Consider the following 21,693-nt stretch of genomic DNA (forward strand, 5'->3'; position numbering starts at 1 on the left):
ATCTGGAAATGCACTGAATATAGGATTGGAAAATGTTCATCTCGCTGTCATACCAAAAATGGATTATTTGTCAAGAGACCATCTACACACAACCATTTATTCGCTGCGCCCAATTCAGGTCACCCTTTTGAATCTCGCCTTTTTGTGTGCGCCATTATTGAATAGACCCTTACCAGGGTGCTGCAGTATTGGGCAATGCATACTTTGAAGTATTGAAGCATCAGCCTTAATTTTAGTGTAAATCTGTGTACATTTTAAAACGGTTAATCCATTGTAAATTTCAGTCTCAATTCTGCATGCAGAATAATAAACACATCCTTGATTCTGTGAGTCAAATTATTAAGCCTGTTGTTATTTCTTCCACATATACAGCATATGGTAAATAATGAAGTCTATCAAAACTTAAAAAGAAATGTATTAGAAAGCAAGTTTTCTTATCAACAGTAACTCTGCCAAAAATGTTAAGAACCTGTTAATTACTTTATTTTCACTAGCAACATGACTAAAAGTCTCCATTTGAGTGATTGTCCTTGAAGGACTGCACGATGCACAGTTGCAGATTTAGTGGCTCCTGTGCTGTAAATATAACGCGTTTCTTTGCACTGTCCTTGCTTGTTGCACACAAGACATTTGGTAGTTGGTGACTGTTTGCAGTCAGTGGTTGACATGATGTCCGGACAGTCGTGACAAGTCAGACAACTTGGGATGGAGAAATGTCTTCAGGGCGGCCATCCTCATCACTACCAAGCCCACGTGTTCCACATCATCCAGTTGATTGTCAGTATCTCAGTCACTGTCATTATCATTAGAGTATTCAACTTACTACAAATCTGCCTGTTTCAAAACATCAGCCGCTTTATACCTTTTTCAGTGGTGACAGAACTACACTTCTTCAAGCTGTTGCTACCAAAAAAAATCGGAAGTGGACTCCTCTGGAGTTTTTCATATACTCAGATATGGGGATGAATAATTGAGGAGTAAGCCACAGGACAATGGTTATATTTTTATATTATGTACATTAAAGAACCATCAACAGCAAATCAAATCAATAATATATTGAACAATTATTATAAAATTAAAGTTGAATAAAACAGTTTCTGCAGCTGCATGAATAAAAAAGTACCACTTCTGGTTAGTGGAAATATTTCAAAAGTTGATAGAAGTATTTGTACCTAATACCTGTATGCAAAATTTGTTCACCTAACTGAAAGCGTACTTAAGTTATTCTGTTTACATCCATGCACAGGTAGACACACAGACATAATTCCAAAAATGGTATTTTCGGACTTGGGGGAAGTCTAAAACGTTCATCAAAATCTCGAAATTGAATTTTTGGACGATTACAATACTTTCCCTGCGAGAAAGTAAATTGGACACAAGGAGGTCTAAAACGTCAAGATTTTATTAAACTCTCAAGGTCGAATTTTTGAAAGATTACAATAAATTTCTCTATACTTTATATACGAGAAAGTAAAAATGTATGGCTATCCACTAGATGGCAGCAGTATAGTAGGTAACCGAGATAAGGCAGCAAAGTTCACTGGCAAGTTGGCTGTGTCTAAAGTCTAAATGCTGAGCTGTAAGTTCTCTCGTATGTCACGTCCCAGTGAGATAAGAGTTTACTCGTACCTCCCATTCAGAGTGTTCAGGATGTGGTGGGAGAGCCAGAGTACCCAGAGGAGATCCTACACCAGACCGAGGAGGAAGTGTACAGTCCACACAGATGACATGCAGGCACAGGATTTGAACCCTGGATGCTGGATCTGTAGAGTCGTGCCACCCTCTTCTTTCAGCTCTTTTCAGTTTATTCGGTGCCTGTCTGTTAGAGCACTGAGCTGGGACAAGCATATTCAGTAGTGAATTAGTTTAATTATGCATTCTATTTAAAGAATGGCTTTTCAAAGCTTCAAGGGCAGATTTATAATTCAACTGTTGACTGTTTGCTCTTAGAGTCTCTGCAATCTTCTACATACGGCGAGTGTCTGAAGAGAAAGCGCTTTAAGGCTGATACTTTTGTCTGTGTGTTCTAAACAGTCTTCTCTTTTATTTCTGTGCAGCTATGTACCCGTGGAGGACTTTGAAGCCTATCTCAGGAATGCAAAAGCACAGTCTGAAGCCTTTAGGACAAGCAGTACGTACTTTTATGGTGTCATTTGCACAATGTTGTCCTGAACTGTTACAACTAGGGAGTGGTTTAGTGCTCGAAAGAAAAAGCTTTGTAGACAAAGGTGTTTTAAATGGATACTCCATTCATAAATTATACCTTTTTTTTCATGTTTATACATCACGTACTCCATGCAGTTTGCAGTGGTGACCGGCAACAATTTTTAATCTCTTCAGTTTTCACAGAGAATGCAAACAACAAACTTTGCTTGAATGGATATCTACAGATACCAACACTGAACCACAGAAAACCATATCAAAAGCGTCCATGAAAAGAATCCCACGTTACTCGTGCTGTGTAATCCACGTGTCATCAGGTCATTCAGACGATTGCTCACCTTGTGCAAAATGCATGCCCGTTTTGATAAAATATTATTCGATAAATATGTCTTGGAAACTGGAGCAGTGCACACGGAGGACATTTGTTCACACAGGCACAATCTTTTGAACTGAAGGTAGGAGTTTTGACCAATGAATGAGGAGAAACTAATTTTTCCAGAAGTGTTTATTTAACAATGTCTTGTGTGTTCTGCCTGTTGTGAGCATATGACTTGGGTGACTTGATATGAGAATAACACAACACGAGTACCTTGAGATTTTTTTTCACAGATGTTTTTGATATTGTTTGCCGTTTGTTTATTGTTGGCGCCCATAGAAGACTATTGTGTAGCTACACACCCCATGAGGTTCAAAGTATTCAGAAAGTACTCGGACCCCATCATTTTCTGCACACTTTAATGTTTTGTAGATGGAATTTTATATAGATACAGTTTCTATTTTTGCTCTTCAATTTACACTCAATAACTCATAATGCAAAACTCTGTGGAAACCCGTTTTTGCTTTGTCAAGTTTATGAGAAACTGTGGCACTCCAAATTGACCCAAAGTGCACAGCCAAACACAAAACTGGAGTGGCTTTGGGACAGCTCTCTGTGTCCTTGAGTGGTCCGGACTTAAACCCTATAAAACGTGTGGAGTGACCTGAAGACGGCAGTTCACACACGCTTCCCATCCAGTCTAATGGAGCCTCAGAGGTAGAATGGGACAAACTGCCCAAATTCAGGTGTGCAAAACAGGAGGAGACTCGACTCACCAAGAAGACTCAAAGCTGTAATTTCTGCTTAAGGTTGTGTACTGAATTACGTGGCTGAATACGTGGTTTGAATTTGCCAAACAATACATTTCTGAAGGCATGTTTTCACTTAGGGTGGCGCAGTGGGTAGCACTGCTGCCTCGCAGTTAGGACACCTGGGTTCACTTCCCAGGTCCTCCCTGTGTGCAGTTTGCATGTTCTCCCCGTGTCTGCGTGGGTTTCCTCCCAAAGACATGCAGGCAGGTTAGGTGGATTGACCATCCTAAATTGTCCCTAGTGTGTGTGTGTATGCCCTGTGGTGGGCTGGCGCCCTGCCTGGGGATTTGTTCCTGCCTTGCGCCCTGTGTTGGCTGGGATTGGCTCCAGCTAACCCCTGTGACCCTGTAATTAGGATATAGCGGGTTGGATAATGGATGGATGGATGTTTTCACTTTGTCATTATGGTGTAGATTTATAGGCAGAAATAGCAAATTTATCCATTTAAACTGTGCAGAAAGTGAAGGAGTCAGAATGCTTTCATATGTATGTAACATAAAAAAATATTTTTGGGTGGAGTATTCCTTTTAAATTTATTTTGGAAGAAATTGGTTTAAGAAAAATCTTAACAAAATACTTAAATATGTATATAGGAGCTTATGCTTCAGACTTAACATGAATTAGTTGATCCAACAAATTTATGTGAGGCTCATATATTTCAAATTCCACACTATGTTGGTCAAAAAGCTGACGGATTGTGCGATTTAATCTTGAAGAATGGGTCACTAATAAATTGGAATTTTAATACATTTTGGGTAGGGAAAAAAAAACCTCAAAATGTTTCTCCAAATTAAATGAATTCAGAGTTTGATTGTTTGTTTCTAGTTTAGGAGGTCTGTGGTTCATATCACTCTGAACCCCTGCGAATTGTTGATTCCAACTCTGCTCAGCGAGGGTCTGTCCATCTAAAACATAATATGCTGCAAAATGGAGGCCCAGGTATTCATTACCTACTAAGTATTTCTGCCTGACACACTTCCGCCACTGCCAATAGGTAGAGTACATACAATGCGGTGCTTTATGCTCGCACTAATAAGGCAATGAAACCCATCTGAGGATTCTCAAACACCTGTGATGCCAATCGATCCAAACATCATGGTGCCCTGAAATGAGGTGACCAAGTAGAAAAAGTGTTGTCATTACTACATGGTGTTACCAAAATGTGTGCAGGTCCCCTTAAATGAAAGTCTGCAATGTGCAGTTCAATTGTTTGATTAGTAATTTTAAACTGTGGAGCAGAGGGGCAAATCAAGAAAAAATGCGTCTTTGTCCCAAACTTTATGGAGGGCACTGTACAACGACTACTTGTTCCCTCTTTTATTTCCACCTCTCCACTCCAACACCTCCCCTCACTTTGTTGTTCCTCCTTTCTTTTTAAATCATCAGTAAAACTTAATATTAATACCCTTAACATGAATTACTGCGTACAGTGAGTCCACATGCCAGGAGGCACCCTGGGGCAGCGGTAGGCCTGTCTCACTACTGCTCCTTACAGCTAATCCTAGGATTCTTGCTTGTCCCATTTCACACAATTTCTTCTTAGCCAGAGACAGAAACTACCATAATTTGCCACCTCAGCCATTTCTTTGACTGCTTCCTTTTGCCTGGAGCTGGTAATTCTGACAGCCTTCAGAAATCAAGGAGTGGATGTCCCAGTGAAGCATCTGCAGCAGACGTCCACGGGTATAAGTTACGCTCTTCCGCCCTTCTGCCACGTTCACCTCTGCTAACTCCTTGTGCTTCTCTCTGTTCCTCTGAAAAGGGGTGACTCCATTCCATCCTCCTGCGGGAAGGTGAGCCCAGCCATGATCACTGTCCTCAAAGGGATAATCCACAGTTGGACTGTGCAGTATACTGGTACTGGAAAATTACAGAAAAAGATGGTACGGTACCAGCATTTCTGGATATTCAGTGCCTTAAGTAAATGTCAGTCCTCAACCGCATCCCACCTTGTGGTTTGATGTGATCAGGACTACACGGTGGAGTTCAAACTCTGATTGCTGTCATTGTTTCAACACGATGATCAGGACTTCCATTGTGATCTGGCGCACACAAGGGTGGCAAACACTTGTGCAGCCCACCAGAAATCTCAAATAAGAATGGGGGTTTTGGAGTTGTGCGTGTTTTGCTTCTAAACCGTTTTGGTGGCAGCATTGAGGTCCGAAACCTGGCATCAATACAGAAGTCAAAATTCTAGCACTGATCCATCGATTCCAGTCCACAAGACGATTTCTGGTCAGAGGGCTGCTGTGGCCATTTTGATTGAAAGCTTCAGCTGCTGGTCCCGGTCGGCTCTCCAGTTCACTACCAGGTGTCCGTCTGGGCCACTGCCTCTGGGTGACGTTCTGTGCCCTTCACCCTCCCTGACAAAGTGGCTGCAATGCAGTCTTTAATATTTTTGTTAAGTACATTTCTTTTGTCTACAAAGCTATCCTTTTCAAATACCCCTCACTAAAGCTCTTACTAGCCGTAGCCATTTTAAAACTCATCTGAGGCTGTGAGTTACAAATTGGCTACCACAAAGGTGGCACGTATTTATCTGCACATTTAATTATGGGCTTGGCTCTCCTTTCACCAGGGGTGTCGTCTGAAACGAACATCCAGACTCCGAACACTGAAAGCAGCTGTGATTTCACGAGCAAGACCAGGTCGACTAATGAGGACAGCACATCACTGGACCTGGAGTGGGAAGACGAAGAAGGTAAACCATAGCAAAGATGGTAAAAAGTGGAAATGGCAGGTCTGGGATATCTGACGTGGAGAAGGCGTGCCTTATTAAGGAAAACAAATGAATTGTATCCATTTTAAAAGACAGGGTTAGCACCGATACACACACCCACACGTACTGCGTTTCCTGTGTATGCCTGCCGACGAGTCTTCCAGAAGCATTTATTCAGTGACATTTTAGGAACGAAACGCGTAACGTTGTGCATGTTGTGAAGACACAACTGGGTATAACCGACATGTTTATTAAGAGACACGAGTAACATCGCATTTTAGTTCATGTGGACTTTTTTACTTTCTCGTATAGAGAAAAAACTCAACCTCGAGATTTTGATGAATCTTGACGTTTCGAGTCCGAAAATGCCGTTTTTTGGAATTCTGTCTTGTGTGCGTAAACAACATGATAACTCAAAAACGCAGTGAGATAGATGGATGAAATTTGGCATGTGGTTGTTACACAGCATTGTATTAACGTTTGAGCCAAATCCATCAACCGGAAGTGGTACTTTACTTGAACACATACTCAATTTCTTTTTTTATTCATGCAGCGTCCGATTTATTCAACTTTTATAATAATTGTTCAATTTATTATTCATTTGATTTGATTTGTTATTGATGGTTCTTTATTGCCCATAATATAACAATATAATCCCTTGTCTTGTGATTTACTCCTCAAATATCCATCCCCATATCTGAGCATACGAGAATGTCGAGGGGAGAGCACTTGAGATTTTTTATTGTTGTTTGCTGTGGCCCGGTGTTGGTCCCCATAAACTGCTATCCTATCATAAACTTTTAACTCTTTTCACCATGAAAACTAAGATTAAAATGTTTTGATGGTCATCAGTACAAGTCACATGGGCTAAGTAATCTAATGGAGTATAATAAAATTGGAATATAGTGTGGTCTTTCAGCACATACAGTTGACAGTGCTGACTGCAGAATGCCAAAGTCGATGGCAACGTTTATTTTATTTTTGCTAGCAGCAACAGCAGCAAGAAATTCCAAAGTTTTCTGTAAAGTAAAATGCTTTAGTTACATAAATGGTACCCCTTGTTGTCCATAGTGCGCAGAGTCAGTATTAGTAGACTTTGGGGTCAGGGGGTCCCCCTCAGTGTCTGAAGCACATGCCCCTTTAGTTACCAGAACTGCGCCCCTTTAATGTACATGATGCAGACTTTCCGGAGCGAGTGCTGCTCAAGTGAGTTAGGTGTCTGGAGTGCGTGCCCCTTAACTTTCAAACACGGCTCCGCTCAAGTGATGTCGCCTAACGGTTTGACCGGCTCTCTCTTAACTGCCAGCTGTTCTTTTGTGAGTCACCCTTTAAAAAGATCACGATAAAACGTTTGAGGAAATGAAGGTCGCATTTGTAAATAGGAATCATTGGATGTATAAATTTGTGAGTCGCATTCAACTCAAAAAAAATTACAGAATGCAGGTGTTCATACTGTAAAATCTCAGCAAATTTATGAAACAAGTAGGACACTTTGAGTAGCATAAACACGAGGGAAGCGCAGCAGTCGTCACTTTTGCTGAAGGATGAGCCAAAAATGAACCCTCATTCTGATCAACGTGCTCAGCGAAGTCAAACCACATGTCGAGAAACCTGGAAGTAAGCGACAGAGTCGAGCGGCCGTGAACCTCCGGAGCTCCGCAAGTACAGCTGAAGTCAAATTTGATTGACAGTTATCCTGCCCACAATGCCTCTGGTCTGCTGCAGTTCCCCTCCTCGAGCCCCACACCAGTAAGAGTAAACCTCAATGTTGTAATGAACTTTGCAGATAAAATGGACTTCGCTGTAAGGAGGTTTTTTGACTTTAGTTCTGTCTGAATGTTGTTAAAATGGAGTTTGCTCTTAAGGAATTTGACCTGCATTAGGATAAGGGGACCAATAACTTTGTCCCTGCCATTTTCACTTTCTTTATTATTTAAAAATAATCTGTTGGACTGGGTGATACCAAATACCTGTGTCACTTTCAGCTTAGCTCAGGAGATTGTATGTTTTTTTTTAAAAAGTAGACGGGTACCCACATTTTTCGCCACATCTGTCTGACTTGAACATATAAAAGTCATTTTTATGAATATTGAGCTGAATCGTTTGCAGCTCCTACCGTATCGCTACTAGTTTTATGAAAGCTGTGACTTCACGGAAGTGTTTCCGGTCCTTAGTGCCTGCCTGTCTTTAGTTTACCGTTGTGCTTTTTCTGTGCTTTTCTAGGGATGAACAGAATGATTCCCGTGAGGGAGCGCTCCAAGACGGAAGAAGATATCCTTCGTGCCGCGCTAAGGCCTGGTAGCAGGCGGACGGCCAGTAATCCGACCTCCACCTCCGAAGACTCCAATGGCCTCGAGTGGGAGAGCGACTTTGTCGGGGCACAGATCGATGACAATGGCAACTCTGAATATGCCGGCTTTGTCAACCCCGTCCTTGAACTGTCCACCAGTGACTTGCGTAACGCGGACAGTGACCCGCAGGATAGGTAGTGGAAGACGACGAGCCCCTTGTGTGAAACCAAAGTGTTGAGCTGATGGAGGAGTTTGGGTGCTGCTTCTGTTGGGTTGGTGTTGGTGGGGTAGGTTGAATTTTCATCTCGTCCATCTCATTTTGCCTCTACTGTTGAACATCACATCGACAGGCGTACAATGAAGTGCAATTTGGGAGTTTCTTTTCCTGTTTGCTAATTTAATGCAAATCACAAAAAGATCCCTTTAATGTTTGATTGTAATATATTGCTGCTAATCTTCAAAATCAAAAAAGTGATCATCTGTAACTGTTGTACTCTCCGGGTTACCTGCTACAGTTACGTTTGAGTCCCCAAAAACACCTCCTGTGCGTAGAAGACGCACTCAAATGAAAGGCTCGGGCCCAAAGTTTTCTGTCATACTTGGAGTTTACGGATCACGTGCCGCATTTCACTGAAGCATTTTCATTTCGTTTTTGCCCGAGATGGTGGATTATTGGAAGATTTCAGATAGCTGCTCCTCTGCAAAATAAACTCATTGAATTAACACTTGAAGAACGACGCATAAGCTGTGATCGGAAAGTTTAGAAGCTGCGTGGCGTCTTTTAAAATTGTCATTTTTAGCCAATTGGCAGCCAGTATTGATGACTTAGAAGGTGCTTGAGGTGAGTTTTTGTTGTGTTTTTTTCTTATTATTATTTTTGTCACCTTCTTTGTCCCTGCATTGTGACAGTGTTTCTACATGTTTGGTGCTTCAGTTGAAGATACGCCCTGGATTTAGTAAAACGCCTTCTCTTCACACTGACCTCTCGGGTCGAGGACATATCAGCCGGCCGGCCGCAGACGTGACTCACTTTTTAAAACTCCTTTCACTTTGTGATCTTTTTCTAGACGTTTCCATCGCTCCTTCATCCGTAGAAGATGCATGTTTGTGTGCGCACTACAGAGAATACGATTTATTCACATTCACTTTGTAGAGGGGCCGTGGTGGGCTCACACACACACACACACAGGTGACACTGTTTTTGGGTTTGCATTGCTTCCTGTAAATATCTTCACAGCTCGATCGCCGTAGAGGACACTTGTATTATTCACGGACATGCCTTGATATCCCATTTAGATGAGAATGTTAGCAACAACGCTTGTGGAGCGGTAGACTCGCTGTTTTATTGTGTGGCCGGGTTGCGTTTATGAAGGAGGAAACTTTTAATCTGAGCGGCCTTTTTTTTGTGTATCTAAAGGGATTTTATTTTTTAAATATTTGTCATGTCATTTTATTATTACAGCTGAAGTCATAAAAAAAGAGAGAAAAAAGTTTCTTCCCACAATTCAATTATGTGTAAATTAAGACTACCGGCTCCTTCATTAAATAAAATCTCCAGCTTCTAGACGTTTCTTATGCTTCTTTGACTTTTTCCAAACTTGGCTTCTCCCTTGTAGACCTGACCGGTGGTGGCTTTTGGGGGTCGCTGTTGTGCCTTTTGTGTATTTTGGTCCCTGCTTATTATGGGGTTAGCGACTTAGACACTCGTGTCGTCAGGATCGGCCAATCAAATTTTATTTCTCGCATGCAAATTACACGTTCAGTACAATATGGGAGTGAAGTGGGACAAATGGGCCTTTAGGGAGAATATAAAGGTAGAAGAGTGACATGTGACTTGTATAATATACACCAGGGGGCTTACCCACTGCCCACTGTGCTCGCCAACCCCCCTGGCCTGCGCTACGTGCCAGCCACTTTGTGTCTCTGACGCTCGTGTTATGAAGAAGGGGGCTGAATGCACCCCAAGGAGACTCAGTCGCTCCTCTGACACCCCCTCTTAATCGGTGATACACTGGAAAACAAATACAAGTTTTATATAACCTCCTCTTTGCTCAATCAGCTGCTGCCGTGCCGTGTGATCTTCATCTCGCTCAGCACTTCGAACATTTAAGTCTGTACGGCAGCTGACCTGCTCTTTGTCTTTTATTTCCTGCTGGTTAAATCTCTTGGCACAAAGTCTCGACTCGCGGGATGTGACTTCTTGATATTTTTTAGTTTATAATTTAAAAACAGAATAAGAATCTGAGAATCTAACAACATCAAATTACAGTTCGATAAATTCTGAAAAGAATGATACCAAACATATATATTGTAGGCTTTAAAATAAGCCTGATTTAAAGTGTGACAAAAAGCGTCACATGAAATCGTTGCACTTTTAGGGTTAGGCCGGATTTATACTTCACGCGACACATGCTGCAGCGGACGCTCCTGCTACACACGCGTTGTACTGTTTATACTGCGTGCGTACTTTATGTAAATCTGGAGGAATCCACCAGGTGGCAGTGCGAGATATTATCACGGTGAGAACATGTTCGGCTTCTCTGTGTTGTGAATTGTCTATATCGCCCATTAAATCATGAGGACACCTTACCGCCATATCTCTGGAAAGGATGTTTAATTGATTAAATCCAGGGATGTGTCCATTCCAGCTAGCACTGGGCACGAGTGAGAAACAATCCCTGGACGCAAGGTGAATACAAGCACACACATACACACTAACGTCATTTTAGCGGCACCAAATCTGCATATCTTTGGAAGGAAACTGGAGCACACCGAGGAAAACATGGAAACTCCAAGGCAGAGAATATCAGCGACGTGACTCCCTGCACGACAGCAGCGCTAACGCTCCGCCACCGTGTCACCCCCATGTGTGTAATTATTAACAATATTCATTATTTAAACAATTACCGATTTATCTGCAAAATGTAACATCATACTTTAATGCATTTCATCATGAAAGTCATATCAAGTATAAATCTGAGGATTCTAAATGTGCAGAAAGTTGGAATGTCATACAGTTAATGTGCGCAGTGTGGCGATCCGCTGCTGTCAGTACCGGAGGAAGCCCAAGAAAATAAGACGGCACAGAACATGGTATGTGAGACTTTTAAAATGTATCGTGTCATTACGATCGAGAATATGGGACGCTTGAATATAAAAGCACCACGAATACATCTGCATGTCGGCATTTTGCTTCACCACATCGAACCATTTATCAAATATCGAAGCGCACACACCGATCTCGTAGGATCCGCAAAGCGGCTTTCTGTCACGTGTCGATAGTAAACCGAGACTCTGACGTCACATTCCAACTTTTAGCACACTGCGCCCCCCGACCTTTTGCTGGTACTGCAACTCGCGCACGCGTCGTGTTAATTTCTGAGGACCTGCTCAGAGGACGCATCAAATGAACGCGTGGCGGCGTTCTGAGCGTGAAGTATAAACGAGCCCTTAGGATTCTGGAATCCTGCCATCAACCCCCGGGTTTACCCTGCAAGTTGAGAGCCTGGAGAAGGCGCTATATAATTAAACTGTATTATTATTATTAAGGTGTGCTGCAGTTCACCGCTGTATCCATTTCTCACATGACTTCCCTTTGAAACGAGAAGCTGCCTGTGTGCAAGTCGGCGGGAGCGCGCACGCACGCGCGTGTCTTTACCACCAGCGAGAACCGCACTCGTGTCAACACTTAGGTTGGGTCAGCATTAAAAATTTTAACTTCGATAATCAATAGTTGATTTCAAACCTTGGGACACATCCCAGAATGGTTCTGAATTAAATAGTGGATAACTTAAGGACCCCCAGGGACGGTGCGGTAAGGGGAGGCTCTCATCATGAAAGTAATAAAAACTAATAATGATAACGTAAAATAAATGTGGCCACTGGTCTGTGCTATAAATTTGTTTTCTGTATGATTCCAATAATTTTGATCATTTTATTGTCAAAATCGCTGAATTGGCGCATTTCCTGTTCAAATACAGCAGAGAAATGCGAGGTGTGGCAGCGGCGAGTCGGACTGCGCGCTCCTCACACACTGACGGGGTTGATGCCTGTGATTGGCGCGTGCCTGTCTCTGTCTCTCTGTATGTCGCCAATATGAGGTTTTATTATACACCCTGACTTTCCACAGTCTGCCAAATATCTTTAATGAATGTGTGGGAAATATTTAGTCTTCCTGGTCGGACATAAAAAGGCACAAGGTGAGGCCGACAGTACCGAGCCGTCCTGAAGGGGGCGCATGTGAGAGTCTAATAGCTGCTCGTGTCTGCTGTTCTTCTCCGCAGAGGCGCCGATAAGTTAACGACATCACAAAGTCACGTGCACTGCAGCGGGCCGCTTATTTAATTTTTTTTTTCGACTGACTGACAAAATCTAAGATTAAGAGTTTTAAAACTAAAGGAAAATAAAGAGAATGTTTACAAGAAAGTGACGGAGATTATCGTGGAGAAGGACAGACGCATGGACTTCATTTACAAATAAAGGTAAGACCATAAACAGTTTTCAATTTTATAAAAAAAAAAATGGGATCAGACTAAGAAAAAAAATCCAATATTTAAAAACGAAATTTTGACCTTAAATAAAATATTCATTTGTTCCTCTCCCCCTCTCTTGTTGAACAGTCTATTAAAATTGATTGAAGCATTGAATGTTCTCCCCGTGTCTGCGTGGGTTTCCTCCCACAGTCCAAAGACATGCAGGTTAGGCGGATTGGCGATTCTAAACTGGCCCCAGTGTGTGTGTGGGTGTGTTTGTGTGTGTCCTGCGGTGGGTTGGCACCCTGCCCAGGATTGGTTCCTGCCTTGTGCCCTGTGTTGGCTGGGATTGGCTCCAGCAGACCCCCGTGACCCTGTGTTCGGATTCAGCGGGTTGGAAAATGGATGGCTGGATCAAAATTCAAAGTTTTTCAAATCAACTAAATATTTCAGTTAAGGTCAAAATTGAAATCCGTTTTTTTTTTTTGTACTCCACTCTAGACTTTCATTTGTATTTAAATGAGTTTGAATTGTGGAATCGCAACGGCAAATTTAAAACACGTGGAGGGTGAGGAGCAAAGGCGCTCTAAACGTAACGTTCTTTCTAAACATGCGCCTTACCGGCAGGGGCGTCACTTTTAGGGGGCGGCAAAATTTCACAAGAAATAATAATAATATCTTGTAAAAATTTGAACCATACCTAAATAAGGGGGCGGCGGAATTTTCCTCCGCCCCGGGCGGCTGACACCCACGCTACGCTACTGCTTACCTGTCAGAGTGCCGATGAGATATGAGATATGAAACATAACCAGTAGGCAGTGGATCAGCGACTCTTAGATTTGTAAATCTCACTCTGAAGGAGTCACCAGCCATGAACCTCACCTCACGTCTCTGGGTCCCCCCCGTCCTACTCCAGCCTCCTTGGTGTGCCCGCTGCGCACCATTGCCCTCCAGAATCGGTGGTGGGCAGGCATGGCATGGGGCACTGCATTGCGAGGAAAGCTACTGATTACAAAATGCCGGCACTATACCGTTTTAAGGATCGATGTCTTCTTTGCTTATCCAGCACTGGTGTGCCACACAACCCTAATCGACACACACACACACACACACACACACTGAACTGTAGCAGTCAGTATGTCACTCTGCCGGTGGGCGGGGCCGGTTGTGATTGACAGCATAATGTCACATGGGACATTCCGTGAACCCCTGGGACGTTCGTGTTATCATTTATAAGGTTCAGGAGGGCAGGCAGAGAATCGCAGGGCATTTGGGGGGCACTGGAAGAGCTGAACGTGACGTCAGATTAGCTGTGTGTGGTTACAGTAGCTGCTACTCGACGAGGCGACTCCTGTGGCCGGACGGCCGTTTTCTGTGCCCGCTTTGTCCTGCGTGTGGTGGCGGTGATGCTGGAGTCAATCCCAGCAAGCATAGGGACAAGGCAGGCAGAGGCCCTGCAGTACGGGCTCTCATTGTGTGTGTGTGTGTGTGTGTGTCTTCGTGCTCCTTACAGAATGAGTGTTTTATGTTGTTGGAAAGTGACACTTCTGCGCATCACAGCACAGTCTCCTCCCTCGTGACGATTCCCGTCGTTGTCACCTTCCTTTCTCATTATGATTGCCATCTCTGTGGCGCGGAGTCCCAGCTTGTGGCACGGGGTGTCGTGACGTCATTCGTTCCCAAGTGTGACCTCTCGCGCCTGCCTAGGTGTCGCTACAGGACGTTTATTTGGTGGCTGCTGTCTCGTCCAACTCTGAGGAGGTCGAAGTCTTGTCCGAGTGTGACTTTCAGTGCGATTTGAGCCGCTTGATCGGTAAGCGCGTGACCGATGACGTCTGATGTGCGTACAGTAAACGTGACGTCATCCCCGTGAGTCCCCAGCGGCAGGCCTGACACTTGAACGGACCCGCGAGTCGCGGTGGACTGGAGTCCTGCAGGAGGAAATCGTTAAAAGCGACAAGCGGCGAGCCGCCTCGGTCACAAGTTTGGTTTTTTGTTTAATTTTGGACTTTGATGAGCGGACCCTCGAAGCCCCCCCCCCCCCCCCCCCCCATCACATCTGTAGCTCCTTTCTTTACCGCCGTTTTATGTCCTTTGCACTTCCTTCCTTTTTTTTGTTTTTCTGCCTTCATTTGTGCATCCAGAGCACTTGGAGAAAACGCTGACAGGAACACAAGTGGGCAGGTTGTGGTGTGAGGGAGGGATGGACGGACGGCTGCTGTTTCGTCAGAACTTTGCAGTTTAATCCACCAGTAGCCACCACACACACGTTGCTCATCTGTTGAAAGTTTGTCCTGGCGGTAATGCAGTGCACGGACCCAACCTGCAGGGGGCACCAGATACCCAAAGGCGTTCCAGCTCTTTATTGTGCCCAATACCGTACCGGGCCATTGGACAGAAGGCAGGAACCAGCTGTCCAATACGAGCTACGGCTGAGCGGGATTGGTCACTGAATCAGGAGACCCCTCCTACACTGTGAGACCCCACTGAATGCTGAAGAGGGCAACGACGTCAATGCCAACGTGTCTGCTCTCATTTCTAAGATGGCACTGAGATGTCTGCTCCCCTTTGTCGGTCGCCTGCAGCACCCATTGCTCGTCATTCGGCTTTTGCACTGAAGACCCCCAGTCGTTGGTCTTTACATTTTCTGGTCTTAGTGGTCCGCCACAACTGCAGTGCTTTGGACTTTTTTTTTTTTTTTAACAGCAATCTGTGAAGCTGCCCAGGTGACCCGACGACCTTCTGTTGGCTGAAATAAGCCCCCCGGATCTGAGATTGTTCAGGTGGGGGAGATGGACGCGTTAAGGTACGGCGGCTCTACTCGCTAACGATGGTGGGTGGCTTGTCACTTCAAACACGCGCAGGGAAGACTGTCACTGTGACCCTATGAGCCGTCAGCTTATCTGTTCTGCGGCTCCCGTCATGGCGCCCGGGAGTGGTCACGTGTTTCATGTTGATGTGCACACGACAATGAGGACCTTCTACACCAGCTATAGAGCGCCTTTCACGTCATGTGGCTTATTGTCATGACAGCATACAGTGACACCAAAATAATGTAAAACGGGACCACCGCAGTGCAGCTTACACATAAACACAGGACACGAGCAGACAAGTTCTGAACTAAACTTTACTGTAAAAAATAAAATAACAAATGAAGAAAACATTCAAAAAAGAAATTCACATCTGGTTATCTGCTATGTAGCCCCTCTCATCTCTGCCAGTAATCGTGGTGCCACAGCGTACTTGTGCTTTACATGTTGATTTACACACGCATGTGACAATAAGGACCCAATAAAGCAATTGTATGGCACCTTTCACCTCCGTCACAACTGTGGTGCCTGAAAGTGACGATGTGTGACAAGTCATCTACACGTGCACACGCTGGACTCTGTGCACGTGACAGTAAGGACCCTATGAAGTAATTCTAGAACAGCTTTCACATCGATTGATCTGTCAGATAGATACAATGCCTTGCACATCAATCTATGATATATTATATAGCGTCTTTCACATGTGTCCTTAATCATAGTGCCAGGGAATGGAGACGCGTGGCAAGTTCATTAACACACAAAGGTACGAATCTCACTGATCTGTGTACATGTCACAGTAGGGACCCTATAGACCTCTTATATAGCGCCTTTCACCTACCGATCTATCTATCATATAGTGCCTTTCACTCTATCTATTATATAGTGCCTTACACATCTATCTATCTATTATATATTTGTGAATTTCCCCGTGGGATTAATAAAAGTATCTATCATATAATGCCTTTTACCTATCTACTATATAGTGCCTTACACATCTATCAATCATATAGTGCCTTTTACCTATCTACTATAGTACCTTACACATCTATCTATTTATCTATCATATAGTGCCTTTCATCTACAGTATCTATCTATCTATCTAGTGCCTTTTACCTATCTACTATATAGTGCCTTACACATCTATCATATTGTGCCTTCTATCTACTATATAGTGCTTTACACATCTATCTATCTATCTATCTATCATATAGTGCCTTTCATCTATCTATCTAGTGCCTTACACATCTATCGATCATATAGTGCCTTTTACCTATCTACTATATAGTGCCTTACACATCTATCGATCATATAGTGCCTTTTACCTATCTACTATAGTACCTTACACATCTATTTTATCTATCATATAGTGCCTTTTATCTACAGTATCTATCTATCTAGTGCCTTTTACCTATCTACTATATAGTGCCTTACACATCTATCTATCATATTGTGCCTTCTATCTACTATATAGTGCCTTACACATCTATCTATCTATCATATAGTGCCTTTTACCTTTCTACTATATAGTGCCTTACACATCTATCATATAGTGCCTTCTATGTATTATATAGTGCCTTGCACATTTATCTATCTCATATTGTGCCTTCTATCTATCTATTATATAATAATATATTTGTGAAATTCCCTGTGGGATTATCTATCTATTATATAGTGCCTTACAAATCTATCTATTTTATAGTGCCTTTCATCCATCTATCATATAGTGCCTTTCACATCTATTATATAGTGCCTTACACATCTATCTATTATATAGTGCCTTACAAATCTATTTTATAGTGCCTTTCATCCATCTATCATATAGTGCCTTTTATCTATCTACTATATACTGCCTTACACATCTATCTATTATATAGTGCCTTTCTCTCTCTCACACCAGTCACAGCACCAGAGAATGGAGACGTGTTGTATGTTGATCAGCAGGTGACAGTAAGGGTCTCGTTTCACCAGCTCCTTGGCACCTTTCATTTCTGTCTGTCCCTAATCCCACCACCAGAGAGTGGTGATGTCTGGTATGTTTCATTGGCACAGGCCTACCCGCATTGGGACCCCATGATCCAATTCTACAGCCCCCTTCCCAGCTCTCCCGAGTGCCGACGTGTTGATCAGCACACACAGGTAAGATTTTCCCAGCACCCCACAACGCTATCAGCTGCCCCGTCACCCACTGAAGTTGCCCTTTTGGAGCTTTGGAGAGCCTGCCAGTTCATCGCTGGCCCCGATTGGCCCGTCCAGGTAATGTCGTCGATGTCGAGGGGCTCACGTTTTCTTTGTACCCCCTGCTCATTCGTTTCGATGGCTGCTGCTTGATTACTTTTTACCAAAGCCGTGAGCTCCTTGTTCTCATTTTTCCGTCTGCATCCCAAATAAACCAAACCACGGCGGTCACTCGGCTTTTACCCGAGCACGAGGCGCGGCACTGCAGTGAGTCAGCCATCGACCGTCACAGGCCCGCTGCCAGACCCATACACTTGTTGACACTTCTTGAAGGGCTTTCTCCTCTTGCCAGCCTGGTGGGTGCTTCCTTCTCCAAAGCTGCCATTTAGAAGGATCTGAAAGTGACAGCCGGGCCAACTGCCAGCTTTCACTTCTTTTTGCCACTCTTCCTGGGTGACCTCGTTTGTTTTCAGGGCTGCTTCTGCCCGTTTAGGAGATCAAACAACAAATTAAAGACCCGCGTGAGCTGCAACTTCATCACTGGAAAGCACAAAACCTTCAACTTGTGGCTGGAGGAAGGAGCCACAAAATGTCAAAGGCTGGCAGGGTGGGCTCACTTGGTTTGGTGAACTGTGGCTGGTGGTCCGTCTTCAGTCTCTTTTTTTTTTTTTAAGAGAATCATTTTTAATTTCGAAGCTTACATTTGATTTTGATTTTAGCTGATTTCTAACAGGTGCTGTCAGCTCAAACTACAGCCGTGGGAAAAAGTAAGTGCACCCCACGGGATGCTTTTTTTTTTTCGTCTTTGTGTTTTAGGCATTTGTGGACAGATTCAGGTTTGATCTTCATTTAGGCCGCATGTCCCCTTCATAAAAGGACAAAGGACTGTGTGTCCCAACTGCTTGCGCCGTCTCTGCCATTCCAACAGGTGGCACATCACAAACATTTGTGGTCCTCCTTAGGTGGTTTCTCAGTGCTGGGGGGGGATTAAGAAGATCGCATTAACAAAAGGCGGGCTGGAACTGCGTACTTCTTCAGAGCCCAGATGGTGGTCCGCAGATCCACACGCCTGACAGCCGGAATTGTAAAGCCGTCAGAAGCCCCCCCCAGTCTTGTTCAGCTGGGCTTTCCCAATGGGCTGTGTGCTTTATAAATTTAAATTTGATTTTGTTCCTTGTTAAATAGCTCTAATTCAGGAGTCACTGGTGGGACACTTTCAGGTTTGTTGCTTTGAAATCAAATACAAAAAAAAAAAAAAAAGCCACCCCAGACAAAGTGACAGAGGTGTCCCTAAGGTTGATGTCACGCAGTGCTGTAACAAGGGCCAGATTAAGGGTGACTTAATAACTACAGCATACGTTAAATAATGCCATGCGGTAATGCCCACTGTCAGTGCCATGCAGGTCACTTCATCGAGGGTGGTGATTTCAGCCCAAACCGCGCACACACACACACACACACATTTAATAGAACGTTATGTTGGTGTTACTCCCTGCTAGTGATGGGTGGTGGGGGGCTGTTTGGGGGTCTTTCCATTGGACTTCACAAGATTTTCCAAACAGACACAGAAGGGTGGGGACACAGCATGGTGGTCCTTCCCAGCGCCACACACAAAGAGCCCAACAACTTGAGTGGGGTGGGTAGTGCTGGCACTCAATTAGATGTTTTAATGTGTCGGACTCTGCGTGCCAGGCTGACGACTGCCCGGCTCTTTTCCTAAATGTGTGTGTGTGTGTCCTCGCTCGTGTGTGTGTTTTGTTTTCTGTCAGTGGCGCCTTCACTTAGAGGAAGTCAGCAGAAAGTCACAGGGCATCTCGCAGGCCGAGAATCGGGAAGGATGTGACAGAGGAAGTCGTGTTGAGGGAAAGTGAAACAGACAAACGTCGACAGGGCGGGTGCCACTTCAGTTTGGACTCGAGATTCAGCAGGGGTGGCATGAAAGACACGGGCCTTTGAGTGAAGCCTGGCACCCCAGAGACTGGTTATGGACTCCAGATGACTGTTCACTCCATTTGTTGCCCCCGTGCAGATGGTACCACCCTGGCAGCTGCCCTCCCTGTGCCCACCTGCAGTTTTTCCTCTCACATCTCAAAGCTGTGCATTTTCATGACACCACCCTGTCCAAACTGAATCCTGGACAGCTGGCTCCTGCCTTCTCTCCAGTGACCCTGAACTGGGCACAAAAAAGAGCTGGAATGCCTTTGGGTAACTGGTGTGCCAGCAGGTTGGGTCCCTGCCCTGTGTTACTGCCAGGACAAACATTCAATAAGTGGGCTTTTCTTGTGTTGTGGTTACTGGTGGATTAAACTGCAACGTTCTGACAAAACAGCAGCCATCCGTCCGTCCATCTTCTAACCCTGCTTATACCAAGCCGGGGCACTGGAGGCAAACTCAGTGGGCATCAGGCAGGAAGAACCCCTGAGCAGGGTGCCAGTCCACTGCAGGGTAAACACACACACACCTCTAACTGGCATGGCTTGGGACTTTTAGGAGGAAAACCACACAGACACGGGGAACTCCGCTCAGCGTTGTGTGTGTAGAAACACGTGGCACCGTCACAGAGTCTTCAGTGTTTGCACACTTCGTGAGGCTGCAGCCTTGTGAGGACTTCATTTCAGTCAGAGTGTCTTCCAGTATTTGGATGGGGGCTCCACGGCCAACTGTCTCGTGATGGGCTGCCACGGGTTGTTTAAGCAATCAATGGGTCTCCACCATGACATCGGTGGCAATTCTCTGAATGACAACATCCACCCCCCCCATGACAATTCAGGGGGGTCCAGGGGGATCTGACAGTCATTGGGGGTTGGGTCTTTAAGAGACCCCCATTGCAGTCCCCCCCCCATCCAAAAACACTCCACACCCCAGAATCACAAAGTGAAAACTGGGGTTTAGAAAATTCTTGTAAATTTATTAAAAATCAAAATCAGGGCTATCCCCTTGCCACACAGATTTAGACCCTCTGCTTTGGCTCAGGTGCCCCCCACTCCATTGGTCACCAGTGAGATGTTTCTGCCCCCTGTGGTCAGTTCAGCTGATTGGACCGATTAAGAACGGCACCCAGTGGGATACAGGACCACAGGTGGACAGACACCACGGCATGAAGTCCAAGGAGGTGCCAGCAGCGCTCACAGACCGGCCAGGGTTGGGGGGCTCAGCATTGAAGATCCCCAAGAACACAATGGCCTCCATGGCTCTTCCTCCAGGTGGCTGTGTGGCCAAACTGAGCCATAAGGGAAGAAGAACCCCACGGTCACTCTGGCTGAGCTCTGTGGAGATGAGAGAAAGTTCCAGAAGGAAGGACAAGCACCACCAATCTGGACTTCATGACAGTGACCACCTGAAAACCCACCTGAAGGAGTGTCAAGCAGTCAACAACAGGTGGGACTGCTGCCCTCACCTGAGCCAGGACGGGGGGTGTCCCCAGACGTACATACACGACCATATAAATTACACAACATTTGCAACTAATTGTAGACGAGTTGTATTCTTTAATACCTGCCTAATATGCTGTTGCTCCTCCGTGTGTCAACCTGCCGAGATGTGGACCCTCTGAAGGTGTCCTGTGGTCCCTGCCACATCCTCCAACTCCACCATGGAGCAGACTTGTTGCTCCAGAACTTTCCACAGAAGCTCCACAGGACTGAGATCTGGCGAGTTTGGAGGCCAAGGCAACCCAACCTGGACACTTCATCACGTTCCTCAGTGAATTCCCCAACAATTCAGGCACAATACCCTGCTACAAGATGCCACTTCCATCCCAGATTACTACCATGATGCATTCCGGAACAAACTACTGAGACATGAAGTGGAAGCACAAATGTTGATAACCTTTAGGGAGAACCAGGGTGAGATGTTGGGGACAGCCGAGGTATTTGTTAAACCCATGGGCTCGATGGACTGAATGGTCTCCTGTCATCTGTCAAATTCCTTACGTG

At 44.7% G+C, this 21,693-nt stretch overlaps 1 protein-coding gene across 2 annotated transcripts in view; it reads left to right on the top strand.

The window, feature by feature from the left end:
• ap1ar (adaptor related protein complex 1 associated regulatory protein) overlaps nt 1-9,862 on the top strand; it is a 38,800-nt gene extending 28,938 nt beyond the window's left edge. For both annotated transcript variants that reach the window (XM_051929837.1, XM_028805094.2), the window contains 3 exons: nt 2,058-2,131; nt 5,870-5,992; nt 8,234-9,862. In XM_051929837.1, the coding sequence (XP_051785797.1) occupies nt 2,058-2,131; nt 5,870-5,992; nt 8,234-8,499 (463 nt within the window). In that variant the 3' untranslated portion in view covers nt 8,500-9,862. The remainder of the gene's footprint in view (nt 1-2,057; nt 2,132-5,869; nt 5,993-8,233) is intronic.
• The last annotated feature ends 11,831 nt before the right edge of the window (nt 9,863-21,693 follow it).

Source organism: Erpetoichthys calabaricus, chromosome 7, assembly GCF_900747795.2.
Source record: "Erpetoichthys calabaricus chromosome 7, fErpCal1.3, whole genome shotgun sequence".
Classification (NCBI taxonomy): domain Eukaryota; kingdom Metazoa; phylum Chordata; class Cladistia; order Polypteriformes; family Polypteridae; genus Erpetoichthys; species Erpetoichthys calabaricus.